Source organism: Python bivittatus, unplaced genomic scaffold, assembly GCF_059951505.1.
Source record: "Python bivittatus isolate LINGU-HERP-01145 unplaced genomic scaffold, Pbiv_v1 ctg000610_np1212, whole genome shotgun sequence".
Taxonomy (NCBI): domain Eukaryota; kingdom Metazoa; phylum Chordata; class Lepidosauria; order Squamata; family Pythonidae; genus Python; species Python bivittatus.
This window is the reverse complement of record NW_028277088.1, coordinates 6,384,609-6,404,236: the sequence shown is the minus strand read 5'-3', so window position 1 is coordinate 6,404,236 and position 19,628 is coordinate 6,384,609. Positions and strand designations below refer to the sequence as shown.

The window sequence follows — 19,628 nt, the reverse complement described above, 5'->3', positions numbered from 1 at the left end:
GCTGATTTTTCCACTGTTGGAGAAAATAGAGGGAGGGTTTTTAGTACGCTGATCAATCTTGCAAGAGAAGAGCGTAACTTAGCAGATGTTCCTTCTAAGGAATCTCGTCCTCGGTATCTCTCGTTACAAAAATCCCAAGTAGCTTTTGAGTTCAGGCATGACCACAGGCCCACATTGCTCTAGGCCATGGTTTGCTTTAACTGGGATTGGTCAGCCACCTCCAGGCTGTAGTTCATACGTAATCTAGTTCATACGTATTTCTGGGCTGTAAAGCATGGCTCAGACTGGCTTCTCACGTTGCACTAAATCATGTTGCGATGTGTTCAGTTTAGCTGAGGGTGAGGTGAGAAGCTGGCCATTGAGAGCCAGGGGTCAGATCAAAGTTTTAAGAACCTGGATGACTCGCTCTGGGTGAATGCTGAGGTGTACTAACCTGCACTGTTTTGTTGTATCTCATTTTTAGCTTCTGGTCTTTCATCTTCACCATCAACTCCCACCCAGGGGGCAAAGCAGCCAGGATTCCCGCTTGAATGCTACAGACACGAACCAGAGAGGCTAGAAACACGGATTCACACCTCCTCTTCTCCTCCAGACACTGGCCAAAGGTTCAGCCTGCCTCCGGGGCAAAGTGCCGCCAAGCCGACCTCTCCAGCACCTGTCTGTTGTGCTACCTCCAAAGTAGTAAGTACGGGCTCCTAAAATTAAAAAAAATAGGAAAGGCCTGTAGCTTGGAACTGATGTGATGCTTGTGAGCATTCAAGCATTTGCCAAAGTTTGTAGGTTGACAGGTCTTTCCATGATCCTGCAATGAAGAGAAATATGGTTGTCCCTTGTTTGCAAAAAAGGAGAGGGGAAACTGAGGCTGAGAATCCATATCTTGCCTGCTAATGCCATAGTAGGAGTTAGACTTGAACTAGGGACCCCTCCATTTTGACTCCACTCTTTCAACTAGAACCCAGGGTGTGTCTACTTGAAAACAAGCACCATTGAAACTTCAACCAAGCATAGAATTCCCTCCCTAGCCACAGCTTCATGCTTCCAGAAGATCACCTAGTTTTGCTGCAGATTTGACACCGTGGCTGATTTCCACAAAATGCTTGCATATGAATAACTCAACCCCTGTTTAATCACTTAACCTTATGATCTTGTTCCGTGATCCATCAGTTGCAAATTAACCACAGGTTTTGGGTTTCTACAACACTGTAGATTGGTTAACGGTTGGTTAGACTGTAATTCAGTGGGTCTTGTGAATGTAGGTTGTATGAATGAATGTATGTAAAAAGATGACACCTGACAACCACTACGGGCTGATATTTGGGGTTTTAGGCGTAGAGTTAAATGGGGTTGGCAAGAAGCTGCATAGGACTACACCAATATTTAGATTTCAACTAATTCTAGCATTCATTCCATTACTCTGTTTTCCTTGTATGCCAATGCGATGAAATGGTAGTTTGTTGTTCTGTTCAGCTGTAACTTATAAGAAAGACAGTTCACCACTAGGCTGAAGGCAGAGGTGTCCACAGGATATGGTCAAAAAAGTCAGGATGGCAGCTGTGATGATGTGATCAAAGGTTTGGTCATTTTTTTTTAAGTGCATCGCATAAAACCCCTGAGAGAAGACGGTAGGCTTAAGGTTAGGTAGAAATGGCAGTTGATGCTTAGATAGAGTACAGAAGAGAAAGAAATGGCGATAACCTGTGTATGTGTTAACAGACAATGTTGATGGCAAGCTAGACAGTTATTCCTGTATGTTCAGGGAAGAGCTATTTTGGATGAGAAACAACTTACTTCTACTCATGGAATGTTGCTGATACATAAAGATTTAGTCATATGAGTAGCGAAGAGGTAAAATATAATTATTCACCCATCTACAATACTACACTGTCAGGAGAAGAAGAATAAAGGAAGCGACAACATCAATACGAAGTTAAAACTCAGTAGATGATCAGAGTGGTGTAGCGGTGAAGGTAGTGGAGGGGCCATGTTCTGGTCCCCCTGCAACCAGAGGGACTTTGGGCCAGTCCTTCTGTCTTATTCAAAAGTCCCCAAATTCCCCCAAATAAACTTGGAACGAATTATGCTTCTTGTCTCCAAATAAACAGGTTTCCATCATCGGTAGGAAACATGTCATTTGGCTTTAAAGGCAAACCTTTCCTGTAACAGCCACTTCTTTAAAAAAATAAGAAGAAATATTTGTTCTGTCTGTGACTGGTTGGATACAAATATAGTTGGGTAATGTGGTTGATATTTTTTTGTACCAGCCCTCCTAGGCGAGAATCTTCCAACCAAACTCTGACCAGAGATGCCAGCTTTTCATTAAAAGCTATGATGAGATTGACAATTAACATGTCAGTGAAGCCTGGAGGGTGGACTTCAACTCCCAGAATTCCCCAGTCAGCATGCTGGCTAGAGAATTCTGGGAGTTGAAGTCCACACATCTTAAAGTCGCTGAGGTTGATAAAAACTGGTCTAACCAAAATCCCATATTATCACATGAATTTTCTAGCAATCTCTTTTGTGTAAGTTTCTTATCTTACAACTGATATTGTATCAGCATGTGTTCAAAAAGATAGGACAAGCTATCCTATCCTATCCTATCCTATCCTATCCTATCCTATCCTATCCTATCCTATCCTATCCTATCCTATCCTATCCCCTTCCCCACTTAAATAAAGTGCTAAAATTTAGCAAGATTGAAACAGAAAGGAGATAGTGGGGAGAATAAGAACAGATGTCAAGATGAAGGGTAGACTTCTAAATTCTGTATGGCCTCTATGGCCATGTTATATATTTTCTGAAATCTACCTGCACTGCTGAGGTGTGCAAATGTTGAAAATAAAAAATATAATTTTAGTACTTAAGGCCTAACTACTCCCTTGTAATGATCCTGTGTATTCTTGCTTAAGAACAGAAGTAATTTGCTGGATCAGATTAAGATACAGGTAGACCTCATTTATTGACAGTTTGCAGTTACGACAATGATGAAAAAGCAACTTTATGACCAATCCTCACATTTACGACTTTCACAGCTCTGTAAGGCAAGGGAAATCTGAAGTAAGATCATAAGCACAATCACGGTTTTACTTAGTGACCACTTCATTTAATGACTGAGTTGCCAGTCCCAATTTTGGTGGCTAAATGAGGACTACCTGTACACTAAAATCAACCTTTGCAAGAAAATTTAGCCATCAATTAAATAGATTAATTGAGGATCATTTGTATGTCAGCCTTTCCCAATCTCCTATTTTCCAGATGTGCTAAAACTATATTGCCCAGAATTCCTGGCTTATATAGCTGTTAAACAGACTGCCTAGGAATTCCACTGCTCCCAACAAATTAAAGGCATCATATTGGTGGGACAAGAGAAAGCCAACCATTGCTTTGAGAAATTGTCATATTCCCACAACCAGCTTTTTGAAATGCTATTGTTAGATCATTTGCATCCCCCGCAATACTGTACACCTGTCAGACTTAACCCTCCCCTATATCTTGAGTAAATTGTACATTTCAAGTTGTCACTTAAAGACACGCTTCCTACCATCTCTGCTTATAGTTTGTATTTCCATACCTTCTTTAGCTATCTAGTCCTAACTTCAAGGATTCTGCATGTTTCGACTCACAACAGTCATTGTTTAAATTAAACAGCCTTGACCCTGCCCAGTCTGCTTGAACCATTTTCTGTGTGTGAACCTCCCAGGAATCCTGCTTTTTTTTTTTTAAATGCCCATTATGAGTACATCTGCTGAGTGATATCTTTTGTACACGGATGCTATCGTTTGTCAGAATGTGACTTCTTGCCTGTAGCATTGCCAACCTTTTTGCTAAAGTGTTTCTGCTTCTGCGATTTTGACAGTAGCCCAAATCAAAAATTTAACTTCCAGGGCAGATGAGTTGTGGGAGAGCTTTTGTTGGCTAAAATTTATGTGCAACTGAATAATGTTCAAGGCCTGGAGGCAAGGCTAAGGAAAGAATGGGTTGATCCAAAATAGGCAGCCGTTGTAAATGTGAACGCTCCTACAAAAGCAGGTTTCTTGACTTAACCCTTCCTCCAGTTTGATGTTCAGCCCCAAGGAAATTTTGCAGAGAAGTGTGAGAGATAAGATGAGAAGATCTTGCATCCCATTTGTTCCTCAAAAAGCCTACTGTCCATTCCAGAGGATTCATCTGAAGATAACCAAGTTAACAAAAGGATGGTTTTGCTACGGGAAACTCATTTTGCCTTATCGCATCTTTCTCTGACTCCATAACTTTTATCTTCTCAACCACATAAGATTGCTAGTGCGTCTGACAAAGGGGGAGCCGGTCTGATGCATCGCAAAATGTTTTGCAGTGTTTATGTCAGTGTTCCTCAACCTTGGCCACTTTAAGATGGGTGGACATCAGCTCCCAGAATTCTCCAGCCAGCATGGAGAATTGATCCTTTACCTTTAAGTCCACCAAGGAAGTAGGATGTTTAGTAGCTATAACCTGGGGTCTGAGCTGAATGTCTCTTTCTCCATAGAGGATGCTCAGATGGGTGGAGTATTGACAGGGAAAGCTATGACTGATTCAACCCCAGCTTTATCATTAGATGCAAAGGTAAAAACTTACTCTCCAATTTATTCACACCCCCAAAACTCAAGGTGCTTCATCCGTTACAGATCCAGCTTCCTCATTCACTAATGACTAGATTTGCAGGACACAGTGGGCTAAAACATGATTGGTTTCTTTGGGTTTGTGAACTGTGTGAATGTGGCCAGTGCTTATTTGTGGCCTGTGGTTATCTTCTCAACCACATAAGATTGCTAGTGCGTCTGACAAAGGGGGAGCCGGTCTGATGCATCGCAAAATGTTTTGCAGTGTTTATGTCAGTGTTCCTCAACCTTGGCCACTTTAAGATGGGTGGACATCAGCTCCCAGAATGTGTGAATGTGGCCAGTAAACCATAATTACTTTATGGTTTAGTATGTTAACTCAGGTAATTAAACCTTGGTTAGCATAGTGTGCAAACAACTATTATCAAACTTTTATGTAGCTCTTATAGATAGTCCCACTGAAATTACAAGCTGCCAAGTTTTTCAACTCTCCTGGTCTCATTGTAGGAATTATCAAGGTAAGAAACTCCACCCTTCTTAAAGTCTTTTCTACCCCAATCAAATCAACCATGGTTTGTTAATTTAACAATGTTTTGAGTTTGCATGAGACCCTGAACATAAATGAACTGCACCAGTAGGGTTTGCATAATATACTAGGTTGAAATATGGATTTGTGATTCATTTTCTTGTATGAATATTCTTGTAGTGTTTCGGCAGGTGTTTGGATAGAGTGGGAAAACAGTTTTCTAATATAAAGAGTTCTGCTGGATTGAGTCAAGAGGTCTATCTCCCCCCCCCCCCCCAAAAGGACAGACTACAAGATATGGGCTGCAAAACTCTGAATAAGCACAAGGTGGGCAGTAAAAAGCTCCAGAAATGCCAAGTGTTAGCTGCCATCTAACTTTTATCCTGATTTTTGCAACCTAGATCTACAACTGGATGCATTTAGAAAAAAATCACAAGCCCCAGCTGGAGGACCATTATCCACTTTTACTGTTAAATAATAAACCACCATCAGTACTGGTACCCACGGATAGTCTGATCCTCCATGAATCCATGTGGGATTCATTTAAGGAGAGGAGTGGTGAACCTGTAACCCTTTAGATGTTCTAAGAACCTCTGTTAGCAGGATTGATTGATGTATGCCATCAAGTTGTTTTCAACTCCTAGGGACCACACAGATAAATTTTCTCTGTAAAATCTGTCCCCAGCCTGGTCTTTCAGGTCTTCTAATGGTGCTCCCATCACCGCTGTAACTGAGTTCATCCATCTTGTTGCTGATCATCCCCTTCTTAACAGAATTAAACTAGGGCGGCTGTGTCAGGGCTGCAGAAACCCAGATGATCCTTGGGATGGCTGGAGACCCCTAGATGGCTGTTTCTAGCCGTGATATGTTAGCTTCACTTAAGCCAGGGTTTCTCAACCTCAGCAACTTTAAGATGTGTGGACTTCAACTCCCAGAATTCCCCAGCCAGCATGCTGGCTGGGGAATTCTGGGAGTTCAAGTCCACACATCTTAAAGTTGCTGAGGTTGAGAAACACTGACCTAAGTCTTCAGTAGCCCCCTGCTCCAAACAACTTGGCACAAAGGATCAAATTGTTCAATGCCCTTAATAAGTTTGAAAAAAATGAATAAGGGGTTTGTCTTCCAAATGCTCCTCTCTCTGTTTCCCTGGGGTGGCTGATTCTTCCCCTCACCCCAAAAAAGCAAATAATGTTTGACCCCAAGGTCCAAAGAGTTTCTTAGTTCCAAAGTAGCTGTTATGAAAATATTGGAGTTGTCCCCCAATCTAGGGGGAGAGGGCTTTTCACAGGCCTCAAGGATTTCAGACTTGGTTGGAGGTCAGCGATACAACTGTCCCCGCAGGGTCCGGTCTCAGCATATAAACTTCTGAGAAGTTGACTAAGCCAGTGTTTCTCAACCTTGGCAGCTTGAAGATGTGTGGACTTCAACTCCCAGAAAGATATTTTTGTGATTCACCCACAGTGTATTTTATGCTGTGGTGAAAATCACATCACACAAAAACATTGGGATTTATTAATAATCGCAGGCTCTTCTTCTTGGTGAGTGGCCAGTGGCTCTGTTTGCTGTTGATGCCTTAAATAGCATTTTGGCCAGTTTTGAATTCCTCCCACTGTCCAACCCTTCTCCTTTGGGGAATGACTCTACACCCATGTTTTTCAACCTTGGCAACTTGAAGATGGGTGGACTTCAACTCCCAGAATTCCCCATCCAGCATGCATGGACTTCTACTCTCATTTGACAATCTGAACACAATGCTACAGAATCCTTTTTTGTTTGCATATTTTTGTTGAATGTTTGGAGTTCAGTCTTAAAATGACCAGTATTTGCAACAATCAGTACAGCATTATTAAATCAGACTGTATCATTTATGCTTACATCTTTTCATTCTGTATTATTCTTTGTTGTACACCAATGTTTTTCAACCGTGGCATCTTGAAGATGTGTGGACTTCAACTTCTAGAATTCTCCAGCCAGCATGGCTGGCTAGAGAATTCTGGGAGTTGAAGTCCACACATCTTCAAGTTGCCAAGGTTGAGAAACACTGCCCTAAGAGATAGGAGCTAAATGTACTGAGGACAAACACACTGCCACTTGTTGGCTTATTTCTCTTGGTATACCATTGACTGCCAAAATTTCTTAGTGGTTTATGCTGGAAAAGAAAAGAAAAAGCTTTAGATTTAACTCTTCTGTCTACCCTATGTTCTGAGCTATCTATATAATATGTATGTACATACAGTATGTATTTTTGGTGACCTATCCCTCTTTACATCTGTATACACTACATTGAGAAGCATATGTTTATACGTTTCTGTGTGCATACGCTCACACTCACACACTGTCAGAGAGGTGGTCTGATGGTTGTGAGATGGTTCTGATGGTCTTAACCACCATGTCCCAAAGCTCACTAGCTAGGTTGCCTGGAGAACAAGAAGGGACAATGAGATCTGCAGGAAAGAAGAAGAAAAGAAGAAGAAGGTGTAACAGGGCAGATTTAGCTGTTGGAAAATCAAATGCTTTCAGGAAGCTGATTCATAACAAACAGGGAGGATGTCTCAGTTATGGTTTGGAAAATGTATTTTCTGTTTGACGCTTGGTGTGAACTCGAAATAGTTATTAATTCCAATTCATCACTGTCATACTTTCATTTGAAACTGAGAGAGGTTGTCTCAGCAGCTCTGATCATGGTCTTCATCGCTCTACACTAAAGATGACTTGCAGTCTTTTCCTCAGGTACCTCAGATTTTATCAGTCAGATCAGACTGGCTAAGGGTGTGTTTTTCTGCCAAGTGACAGTTAATCCATGTCATTTTGATTCACTCCAAAGCAGTGTTTCTTAGCCTTGGCAACTTGAAGATGGGTGGACTTCAACTCTCAGAAGTCCACCCATCTTCAAGTTGCCAAGGTTGAGAAACACTACTCCAGAGGATGCTTGAAGAAGACTTGGCTGATTTTGTCCTATAAGAAATTCTCATCTGCATACAGGATGGCAGGATTAGAGTTAACATGCTCATACCTTCTCCCTCTCCTCCACTATAAGGCTCTGCACACCATTCAAGTACCTGGAGAAGCCTCTAGTTTGATAAAAGTACTGGGAATTGTGTTAGAGCCCTAGACTGCTATAGAACCAGGTTATCGGGGGTAGAAAAGAAAGGATTGTCTCATAGAGGTGTCACACTGAAGGTTGGAAAGTACCTCCAAAGCTACTTGTTGCTCTTTTTTATCCAGAAACTCAAGACATGTAAAAACAGGTGCAGGTTTGCAACGTTAAGGGTTCATGTTCTGAACTAAAAGCTTCACATGTTCACGCACCCATGCAAGCCCTACTGAACTCAAAGTCTAGTTGGCCAGTTCCAGAAGACTTGAGGTGGGACACCCAATAGAACAGTCGTTCCTTGTGAGGGCTTCAAAGGTCTGTAGCTCCCTGGCCAGCTCCACCATGTTGTGTTTCTCTGGCTCCTTTTCCACCAGAGTGCCATTTTCTCATCCGCTTAATGTACAAACTGTTATTTGGGGCCACATTCTGATGTGAGAACTCTGTCTTATTGTTTTTTTCCTTCAATCTTCATTCTGGTACTTTTCCTCATGCTGCATAATCTGAAAATTTCCCAGGCAAACCTTTCTGTCTCCTTAGCCTGCTTTGAGTGGGTTCCATGGAATTCACCCCTCATACATGCCCATTCCTACAAATATATGGTATAAAGTTATACTTTATCACTGAACCATGGCATTATATATTGATTATGTGCCATCAAAACATTTTTGACCCCCAGCTGCCACAGAGATAGATTTTCTCCATGACAATCTATCCCTAACCTGTTCTTTCAGGACACCCGACGGTGCCCCCATCACCACTGTAACTGAGTCCATCGCCCTTGCTGCTGGTCGTTGTCTTCTTCTCTTTCCTTCCACCTTTCCCAGCATCAGAGCCTTCTCCAGAGAGCTGGGTCTTCACATAATGTGTCTGAAGTACAATAATTTGAGCCTGGTCGTTTGTGCCTCGAGAGAGAACTCTGGGTTGATTTGTTCGATGATCCATATTGACATTAATATAGTGATGTATTGGTTCACTAATTGATGTGGTTACACTTGGCTAATATATTCTAGCAAAGGTCTCTGTAAATGTGGCAAAGCATTCCCTTGGCCCAGCATTGATTTGCTTATAATGAGAGAGAAGACTTTCATATGAACCTACACGTACTTTGAGATAATTGTCGTCCACCTGCTATCACTGAACTGCAGTTGCCGGAAACCCTACTGTTGGCTGTGGTGCCTGGAGAAACATCTGAAAGGCTGTAAATTCCAAATCCCTGATCTACAGTGTGGTTTATGGTGATCAGAGTGTGTTCAGTGATGTGGTCCTTGTCATGGCAAACTCCAGTTGCATGGGACCAAAGTTGCTTTTTTTGTGTGTGTGCCTTTGAGTCAGTTTTTGACTCCTGGCGACTGCCTGGACTAGTTCCTGCAGTTTTCTTTGCAAGGTGTTATGAACAGGTTACATTCCAAGGGGCTGTTCATAAGTCCGTTTTGTTTGTAAGTCCAACCAAGTAAAAAATACTGTAAAAAGTTGTGGAGTCCTTGGGGTTCTCTAAGCTTGGTTCTTTTCTTGCAAACGTTTCATTACCCGGCTAGGTAACATCTTCTGAAGATCTGAACATCTGAAGATGTTACCTAGCCAGGTAATGAAACATTTGCAAGAAAAGAACCAAGCTCAGAGAACCCCAAGGACTCCACAACTCAACCCTGAGCTACACATATTCGCCTCCATTGCTACTGTAAAAAGTAAAAAAAAAAAAAAGGAGGAGGAGGCAGGGCAGCAGTGTGGGCAGAGGAGCCCTGTCTTCTGCTGCTAATACAAGGAGCAATAGCATGCAGACTATGGAGAACGCAGTGGGATGAGCTGGTGGGGCGTGGCACGCTCCATTGCCAGGGTGAGGCAGGACAGTGATGGAGTGCATGGCACCCCACTGGAGTGCATGGCACCGGAGTGCATGGCACCCCATTCCTTCGCCCAGGAAGCCACTGCCACCTCTCCTGCCTCACCTGGTAAACTAACCCTTTCTAGGAACTCCAACTCCAACCACCCAGAAGGCAGGAGAAAGGGGGAAAGGGTTACTTTGAAGTGCACTGGAAACTAACCCTTTCCTGCCTTCCAGGTCCATCTTGTTCGTATCGGCAAAAGTTCGTAAGTAGGGCACTGTCTGTATTTTGTTCTGACTTACTGGTGGTTTCCTGAGCCACCTTTGGAAATGTGGGTTGTAAAAAACCCAAAATAGAATCAATAACTGCCTTTAGCTTGTAGCCTTAGGCATCATGAGTGTGAAAACTGTAGTAACAAGGAGGTTCCCCAGTCCAACTTCACTGTCTTTGTATATATGAAGTCAGTGTTTCTGAACCTCAGCCACTTTAAGATGGGTAGACTTCAACTCCCAGAATTTCCCCAGCCAGCAGGCTGGCTGGGGGAATTCTGGGAGTTGAAGTCCACCCAGCTTAAAGTGGCTGAGATTGAGAAACACTGTACTAAATTGTACAGTACAATTTTTGGCACTTTATACCGAGACCAGCAACAGAGCAACTTCCTGCTTTAAAGACACATGAGGAGGGAGAGGATTATGTCAGATTATAGATCTTACTGCGATCTCCACCATGACTATAGGGAAAAAAAGGTGTTTTAGAATTTCACCTGTTCAAAAACACTTAAATTTATACTATTATTCCAAGCGCTATCCATTAATGTTTTCTTAAGTCACAGAGAGTGTGAGTTGACTGTACATCAGTGTTGAGTTAGAAACAATTATTTTGATCTTGAAAATGGTCTGTTCCAACATTCTGGAAATTTAAAGCTTTGGGGATAGCCAGAACAGGCCATCTCCAACTCAAAATAATTGTTTTGACCTTGAAATGAGGTACTTTGAGCATAAAACATGTCAAATTCTTAACATTTGCTGCACCCTTTTCAGAAGTGTGTTTGTTCAGCTTCCTCGAACAGGGATTTTGCTGTTCATAAGAGGGAGTTCCTAGTAAGTGACATTTATGCATTGTGCAAATTTGCCAAACGAGGAATTATCTGTTCAGATATTATGTTAGAACAAGTAATCTCTCCGTGTCTTGTAATACATCTGGCGAATAAACAGCTAGATGACCTTTCTGCCCTCCTTCCACTTCACTTCTGGTTGCATCCATGCCTGTCTATGTGTTGTATTTTTGCAGTGGGAAAATCCTGCTCATTAACTTCATTGCTTTACACTCCTAAGATGCCATTCGCATCATATCTGCCTGGTCTTTTTCATTAGCCGTCTTCCAGTTCAGTTGGATCCAGCTGGAGTCTGCAGTGTTTCCTGGGGCCAAAAACTGGTCTGGGTGGTTGATTTATTTCTCAATGGGAGATGCTGTGTCAGACCTAATGATTGACTTAATTCTGCTTTCTGCTGGTTCGTAGTAAGGCACAGAGTAAAGCATAGATCTTAATTGCCTGCATTCCTAATGCATGTGATTTGTCTGGAAAACAAAAATCCACACGGGTGAAAGGATACTGAATGTAGCAGAGAACTAGGAGAGAAACCTCCCCAGATGTATTTCAAAAAACAAAGCTCCCTTCCTCAGGTGTAGTCTGAAAAGCTAAATTATTGCAGACTGTGCATAGAAGCTTTCAAGTGAAAAAAACAGAAAACAGACACCTTTTCAGGTCTGGTTTCTAAGAACACGCTAAATTATAATGTGGTTGGTTGGGCTTTGCCTTATGTATTATATGAATCGAACCATTATGGCTTGAAACCATGGCTTATGGCTTAGCATAATGTGAGTCCAGCCAATTTATTCAACAAACTATGGTTAAACTATGGATCAGCACAACTTGTGAACCCAGTCTCTATCTCTTCTTGCTGATAAACTGCAAAAATAAAAGTAGCTTTTTCTGAAATACACTGGAATAAATTTAGGTCTTTTTGAGAACAATTTCTCCCCACCGATGTGTTGCAGTTTGATTCAGCCAGTACAGATGTCAGATTTCTGACAGTTTAACCATGATGCTAACCTTGGCTGATCTCAGAAGAGCTAAACAAGGTTGCATCTGGTTAATACTTGGATGGGGCATGACCAGGAATTCCCAGAGCTAGAGACTCTCTCTTTTTCTCCTTCCTCCCAGTAGGTTTCATTGCAGTTAATATTCACCAATTTAGCCAAGATTCCTCCTTTATCCGAATTTTCAACAAAGATATTTTCAATTGTTAAATTAACAGATTTCTTAGAATTAATTATTGTTTCCGTTGCTGTAGGTATTTTTGCTAATTATAATTAGACCTAGAGGCAGAATTCAGTTCCTCAGGGCTGGTTGAGAGAAAATAAATGATCATCCGCTCTGTTTCTGATCGCTTTACTATTCCATCTTGAAAGCAACTTCTAAATTCCAGGGCTTGTGCATGTAGATATTCATAAACAGTGATCTGTTGGCCAGGCTAACACACTGAGAAATAAAAGAAGGTCCTAATAGATGGTATTATTAAAGGACAGAAACATCAGAGAGCCTGAAAAACTGACAATTTAAAAGAAGAGGAGAAGCTTGAGTTCAAGAACAAGTAAGTTTTCAATTTAACTAGGAAGGGAGAAATGGCTACATAATAGATTTGAAGCTTTTACTGCTGTAATTTGAAATATCACAATTTAAACCATGAGAGAAGAACTAGAGTGGAAACTTAACCTTTGCAAAATATAATTGTGGTATACGATATTTTCACAAATGGTGGGAAAAGTACCTTTTGTGACTGGGCATTCATAATTGGTGAGCGTGATTTGCATTTAGATAGGAATTCCTTGAGTCTTTCACCTGCCAAGCTTCTAAAAAATTGGGGTTTTCTATTTTTTTTTCTAAATAGGAGAGAATTAAAGAAAGCATAGGTGCCCATTCAAAGTTATGATGTCACATGGATGTTGTTGCACCAGTGATGCAAACTGCATATGTCATTTGTCATGATGTGCGTGATGTCATTTTCTCCACCCTGCGCAGATGTCAACGTAGCAGAGACATATTTTAAACAGCATGTTGAAAACTGCTGCCTTCCCTATTTTTGGCTAAGTCAAAATAATTTTTAATAAGTGTTTTTTCCTGCATACGAAGGGCAACTGTTAGTAAAAGGCAGCCATGACTCCTCTCAAAATGCTTGAGTAACTATACGCTATGCAGGTTCTCTAGCTCTAACAACATTCTTGGGCCTCTACCTAGCCATGGCTGATTAATATATAACCACTGGATTTAGTCAAAACATTTGCTTTAGTATCTTCTAGTCTAAGTACGTGCGTGTGTTTAAATGAAAATTGTGTGTCGGAGACACTAACTTTTCCAGTCCTTGAGAAGCCAAAATGTCAAATAAGGCTGATACCAATAGTTCAGAATGTTGCTTTTGCAATTGTATGAAAGCAACATAAATTGAGTGTTCCTATCTCTGTTTTGAGATTATGTTGTATCTCAGGTGCTCAAGAAATGAAATGAAGACTGGGTGTTACCGCACCGTTGAGCCTTGTTGTAAACAATTCTTGACATAGATGCATTGAGCCACATTCATAACTAAGATGGTTCTTCAGGACAACTGTCTTCTACAGCAGGATCTCATGGCCATTCTTGGGCATATTTCTGGATTTTTGAGAGCATGATATGGGCTGCCAGGAGAGTGTGGCCAAACATCCATTTGTCATATGAAACTCATGAGGTTGTTCCCCGTCACCTCCTTTAGCACCTACAAAGCTCGCTCTCATCTCAGTTTACCTCTGTGTCTTTTTTTTTTTTATGGATAAATGAGATCATTTCCAAATCAAACAACAGTCTTAAACCCATTGTTTCAATTTTCTAAGAAAGCATCTGCAATCTACATGGGGCTCAGAGGCATTCTTGGAAATAAACCTGAGGTCCCCTAAGTTGCAGCGTGCTAGCTTTTCAAGAATCCTAGAAACTGAAGGTCAAAACTTTTGTTGGGGAGTTAGTAATCTCTCATAGAGTATTGGCATTGTCATCTAATGGCAAGAGCCAATATTCCTTACAGACAGTAGGGATGGGGGAATTTCATTCAATTCACCTTTGGACATGAATGTACCAGACTGCGCTTGTGAAATTAAAATGCAAACTGTAGTGCAATTATTTCTTTATTGTTAGTAGGCTTTTATGTGGCAATTACCAACATTAGCAGAGTCCTCCAAATTTTGCAAAGCAATTCTCTGAACGTTATGCAAACAAGCAAACAAAAAACCCAGAAAGGATTGTTATCAGGAAAAACTGATTGCAAAAATTCATCTCTTTTGTAATCTGTCTTGGTGCATAAGCAAAAGATTTTCTAGCATAGTGTTGGCTGGGGAATTCTGGGAGTTGAAGTCCACATATCTTAAAGTTGCTAAGGTTGAGAAACACTGTTCTAGAATGAGGGTCTTTGGATCTACTTCCAGCTCAAGAGCTTAAGTTACATTTGAGATGAGAGCCAAAGTTTTAGTATTAGTTGAATTGCAGTTCACATTCTTATGTGACCACCGGACTCCATTTTTTAAATCTGATTCGTATTACTTCAAACAGTCTTTGCTTAACTGTGGCTTTGCTTGCATCAGCATTCTGATTGAAAGTAACTGTTTCTAATCCCTTTGCCATAAAAAACAGTTTCTGCTCTAAAAGGAAGGGCTGATGAGATATAGAGTTGGACTATTTTTGTGCCAGACATATAAATAGTTTGCTTTCCTTTTATAAAAGAGTTGTCCATGACTAATGGAGTTCATATCATGTCAAAATATATCAATAGCTATAAGAAGAATATGGTGACATAATAGAATTACAATATAGGACAGGATTTTGAAAATCCTAGCACAATGCTACAGAATCCTTTTTTGTTTGCATATTTTTGTTGAATGTTTGGAGTTCATTCTTAAAATTATCAATGTTTGCAACAATCAGTACAATATTATTAAATCAGAGACTCTATCATTTATGCTTATTTCTTCACATTCTGTATTGTTCTTTGCTGTACACCAATGTTTTTCAACCTTGGGAGCTGAAGTCCACACATCTTCAAGTTGCCAAGGTTGAAAAACACCATTCTAAACTATCTTTGCCATGGTTTATTGAACAAACCACAAGTAGTACTCATCTGTTAGAGTGAGCCATAAAATATGATTTATAAACCATCATGACAACTTTGCAAAAACATAGTGAGCTGAAAACCAACAAACCACAGAGGAGGGAAGGAAAAATTTGGATTACTTATTTGATCATTCAATAAATTACCTTGGTAATGTGTTAATAAAAAAGAATCCACATTGTAAGCTGCCTAGAATTCCTTGAAGCACGCAGCATATAGACTGTAGTAAGTTAATTAATTCATGTAATTATAGTAAATTAATGAAAGCTGCATGAGGATTGTGTTTAGCTACCAATCACCTCTCTGGTGATTAAAAAAAAAAAAAACAAGGTGAGGTCATTAGAGCCCAGAGAAAAATACAGGTTGTCCTCACTTAACAACGAGAATTGGGACCAGAATTTAGGTCATTAAGCAATGTGTTCATTAAGCAAATCATCATGTGACTGGACCCAATTTTACCACCTTTTTTGTGGTGGTGGTTAAGCAAATCACATAGTTGTTAAGCAAATCACATGGTTGTTAAGTGAATCAGAGAGTTCCCCACTGATTTTGCTTGCCGGAAGCCATCTGGGAAGGTTGCAAATGGAGATCACGTGACCCCAGGTCACTGCAACTGTTACAAGTGTGAGCTGGTTGCCAAGCACCTGGATTGCAATCATGTGACTGCTGCAACAGTTGTAACTTTGGGCACCAGTCGTAAGTCACTTTTTTTTTTTAGCAGTGTTGTAACTTTGAATGGTTGCTAAATGAATGGTTGTTATGTGAGGACTACCTGTAAGATGCATTTGAATAGCATTAAAAAAAATGTAAACAGATGTGAATGGGGAACTTGTCCTGTTTCAAAATTACACCCATACAGAATATTCATATATGTTGCTTGGTAGGTCCATCAAGCTTATGCCATGTATGATCCCATGACTTGAATGCAGTGATCCTATGCAGCCAACAAGACATTACATTACCTTATTCCTGGTTGCTACATGGTGTGCTAAGCCTTGGTTTTTGACTTAGCCATGCCTTGACATGGTTCACATCATACTAAGCCACCAACAATAGCTGACATCATATGCTACTCTCAGTCAAAATTTAGCAAATCACATTATGGCTAAGGATGATATGTGAACTGTCTTTATGTTGCTGATGTGAATAGTGAACTAGTAAATGGAGCAGTTACATTTTTTCAGTGTGCCCAGGGAACAAGAGAAATAAAAAACTGGAACTTGTGTCGGATAGCTTTATAAATGAATATTTTCAGTGAGGCTAAAATCCACGATTATCATTCCATGCTGAAATTTAAAAGGTGTTTCTAAAATGTAGGACAGGCGCCAAACAGCCTTGTCACAGAGAGGGAGAGGTTTATAAGACTTTAAAAAAAGTTAGGTATTGTAGCTGTTTTACATCCTTATTTAAGATTTTGCAAAATCCCAGCTGCTTCCAATTCTGGAAGCTCTACTGCTGAGCCGTTCCCTAAAAATAATTCCGGTAATAAACAGACATGCGGCATTTGGGAATTGTGGAGCCCCTCCATAACAGGGGTGGCCAGAAATTGGAATCAGTATCTAGATGACTTGCAGGTCACCACCATTTCCTTCCCAAATGTTTAAAAATAGCAACAAGCCCATGTCCCTAATAAACTCAACAAGTGAAACAGAGAATCTGGGAGGAAGCCAGGAAGGGGTTTTCATGTGAAATAATTAAAAGTCTTGGCAATAAATTCCTGGGCTGTGCTAAACTGAGACCTGTCCAATTTTGTACTTGGTGGTTCCAACTGGTGGATCTTGGAGTGCTTAGAAAAAGCAAAGCCTGTATTGCAAGATTGAAGTCCACACTTTCCCATATATAGGAAGGGCAAACCCTGCAGTGATTTGGAAATTGGTGCCTATAAGTAAAAATGGCCAAATTGGCCAAAGATCTCTTTAAATTTCCTCTTCCACCGATGCAGACTTTCAGAATTGCAAGACTGGATCTGAGCAGTTGTACTTAAGTTCTTATACTTGTGAAAATTCCTCATACATCTCTTGCTTTAATTAATATTTTGGTGTGTTTCTTAATTGGAGGACTGGTAGAGTTAAAGCAGTTAAAGCAGTGTTGTCCAAACTTGGCCACTTTAAGATGAGTGGACTTCAACTCCCAGAATTCTCCAGCCAGCATGGCTAGCTGGAGAATTCTGGGAGTTGAAGTCCACTCATCTTAAAGTGGCCAAGTTTGGACAACACTGAGTTAAAGTCTCATGGGTTGGAATACAGCAAGATTTGTATTCTTTGCATGAGTTTCGCAGCTTGTTTGGAAGCACTATGTTCTGCATTCAAGGAAGTTGCTGAACTGCAGGGTCATCAGTTGCCAAAGCACAGGAGCAAAAAAGGAACAGTTTTTGAGCGGTATAAATGTTCTCACTGATGTTTAGGGGTTTTGAGCCTTGCAACCAATGTTAGCTCAGTCTATCAGTAAGGAAAAATTTAAAAAGAATCTGGTTACATAATGTAATCAACAATAAATTAAGGTTGTTAAGAGTAAAAGTGCACTAATTATTCAGGTATAACTGGACAGGCCCTCTAGCAAAAAGAATCCATTTTACTTTTATTTATTGTTGCAAAACCATCATTGCAAAGCCAGGTTTAGAAGGTTATGGGAGTTACTTAAGGTGATTATCAATTACTGTACCTGCACAGAGAAACTACAAAAAAACATAAAGTGCATTGGAATGGAGCCTTTGCCTGAAAAAAGATCGACCAGGCAATCAACTGATTTCCTGTATCCTTAAAGACATTTTGTCATGGCCTGGAAAAAAATTCTGTTTTTTCCATTACATTTCATGAATCCAAGTGCTAGAAGGGCTATGCAGCCTAGTGTCCTCCAGATGTTTTAGATTATAAAAGCTATAATTATAACTCTTATAATTCAATACTGGCAGGAGCAACGGAGCTAAAATATCAAGTATCAGGAAGAAGACAGATTACTTCAAAGTAAATATTACTGAGTGGACGGGTGCTGACTCTTAAATAAAGATTGTCATTGACTGAGCAGGCTTTCATTCGTGATTTGTTTGCAGCTCTGATAACAGGGCAACTGCAAACTCAAGACGGTGGCCATGACTATGCAGTTGAAATCCTGTATCTTTTAATGGAGCTTCACTCACACGGTTATGGTGCCATCATGACAACCCACTTCAATGGGAATCATTTCGGACTGCATCTTCAAACACTTCAAGTGTGTAGTAAACAACCAAAATAGGTTGGTCCACTGAATGCATCCATACATGAACTGAAACAGATTGAACATCTGGTGCATCTTGTGGTAGAAAGACAGGAGAGACAGACAGACAGACAATAAAAACAAGTAAGAGCAAGGGAAAATAAAATAGGAGACTCAGACAACCTCTTCGTATAAATCAAATGGCAAGGAGACATTTCTGTTAACAATGGAAAACTGCCAATTGCATGAGAACATATACAAATTTAACTTTAAAGCAAATGCTCTGAATTTCTTTTCTTAGAATTTCTTAGAATTATTGGTATGCAAAGAAGAATGTTTTTTACTCTTCTTCAACAATTACTTGGCTTTAATGGCACATACAAAGTAGAAGCAGCTAGCACTGAGTCGGGAAGAAAATGTTCGTGGAGAATCTGGAAATGGGGCATTTTTTGTGTGACTCAGTGTCAACAGATGGGCAAATGGGGAGGATGATGGCATCAGGTTAAAATAAGAATTAGCACGTACCATCTTTCATTTCTTATTGATATCCATGTTTGACTTGTTAATATTTTTGAGCATCACTTTAGTATCTTATTGTATTTTAGAATTAATCAGCTTGAACAATATTTCATTGGGAAGGATATAAAAGTATAAAACAAAACGTTTTCATACATTGTGATAAGCCGCAGTGTAGTTTACTTAGCTTTAGCTTAGTAAACTCACACATTGGGGTATTGCACAATCTAGCCGGTGATGGTTGAGTCAGTATACCATGGTTAAACAGGTCACAGCTTAGTGCAATGTTTTTCAACCTTGGCAACTTGAAGATGTGTGGACTTCAACTCCCAGAATTCCTTTGGCTGGCTGGGAATTCTGGGAATTGAAATCTACACATCTTAAAGTTACTAAGGTTGAAAAACACTGACTCAGTGAGATAATTGAATCCAGCCTTTATGTATGTATTACCTATAAAGTCAGAAGACAAAGAGGTGGATATAGTGGCAGTCACTCCATATTACTCACGTTCCCTTTTTTTACAGATGCTAAAATCCTGGATAAGCATGCTTTGTATGCAACACAATTTATATCTGGACCATGTTTTAGAAGGTAGCTACGACTGTATTGAGAGAATGGCAAATTCAACTTGAATTAAATATGGGCTTTTGCTAAATTTCTCAGACTTTGACAAGAGAGAGTATTAGCTGAAAAACAACCCTAGATTGAGCAACC

At 40.3% G+C, this 19,628-nt stretch overlaps 1 protein-coding gene across 5 annotated transcripts in view; it reads left to right on the top strand.

The window, feature by feature from the left end:
- The window catches only part of PRKAG2 (protein kinase AMP-activated non-catalytic subunit gamma 2), a 185,443-nt gene that overhangs the window by 120,449 nt on the left and 45,366 nt on the right, over positions 1 to 19,628 (top strand). For 4 of the 5 annotated variants that reach the window (XR_015797739.1, XR_015797738.1, XM_088150058.1 and 1 more), the window contains exon 4: positions 464 to 681. Coding sequence is in view for 3 of the 5 variants with exons in the window: in XM_088150058.1 (XP_088006184.1) it covers positions 464 to 681 (218 nt within the window). In the remaining 2 variants the exon portion in view is untranslated. Of the gene's footprint in view, positions 1 to 463; positions 692 to 19,628 lie in introns of all 5 variants that reach the window. The other variant, XM_088150060.1, reaches the window with a different exon arrangement.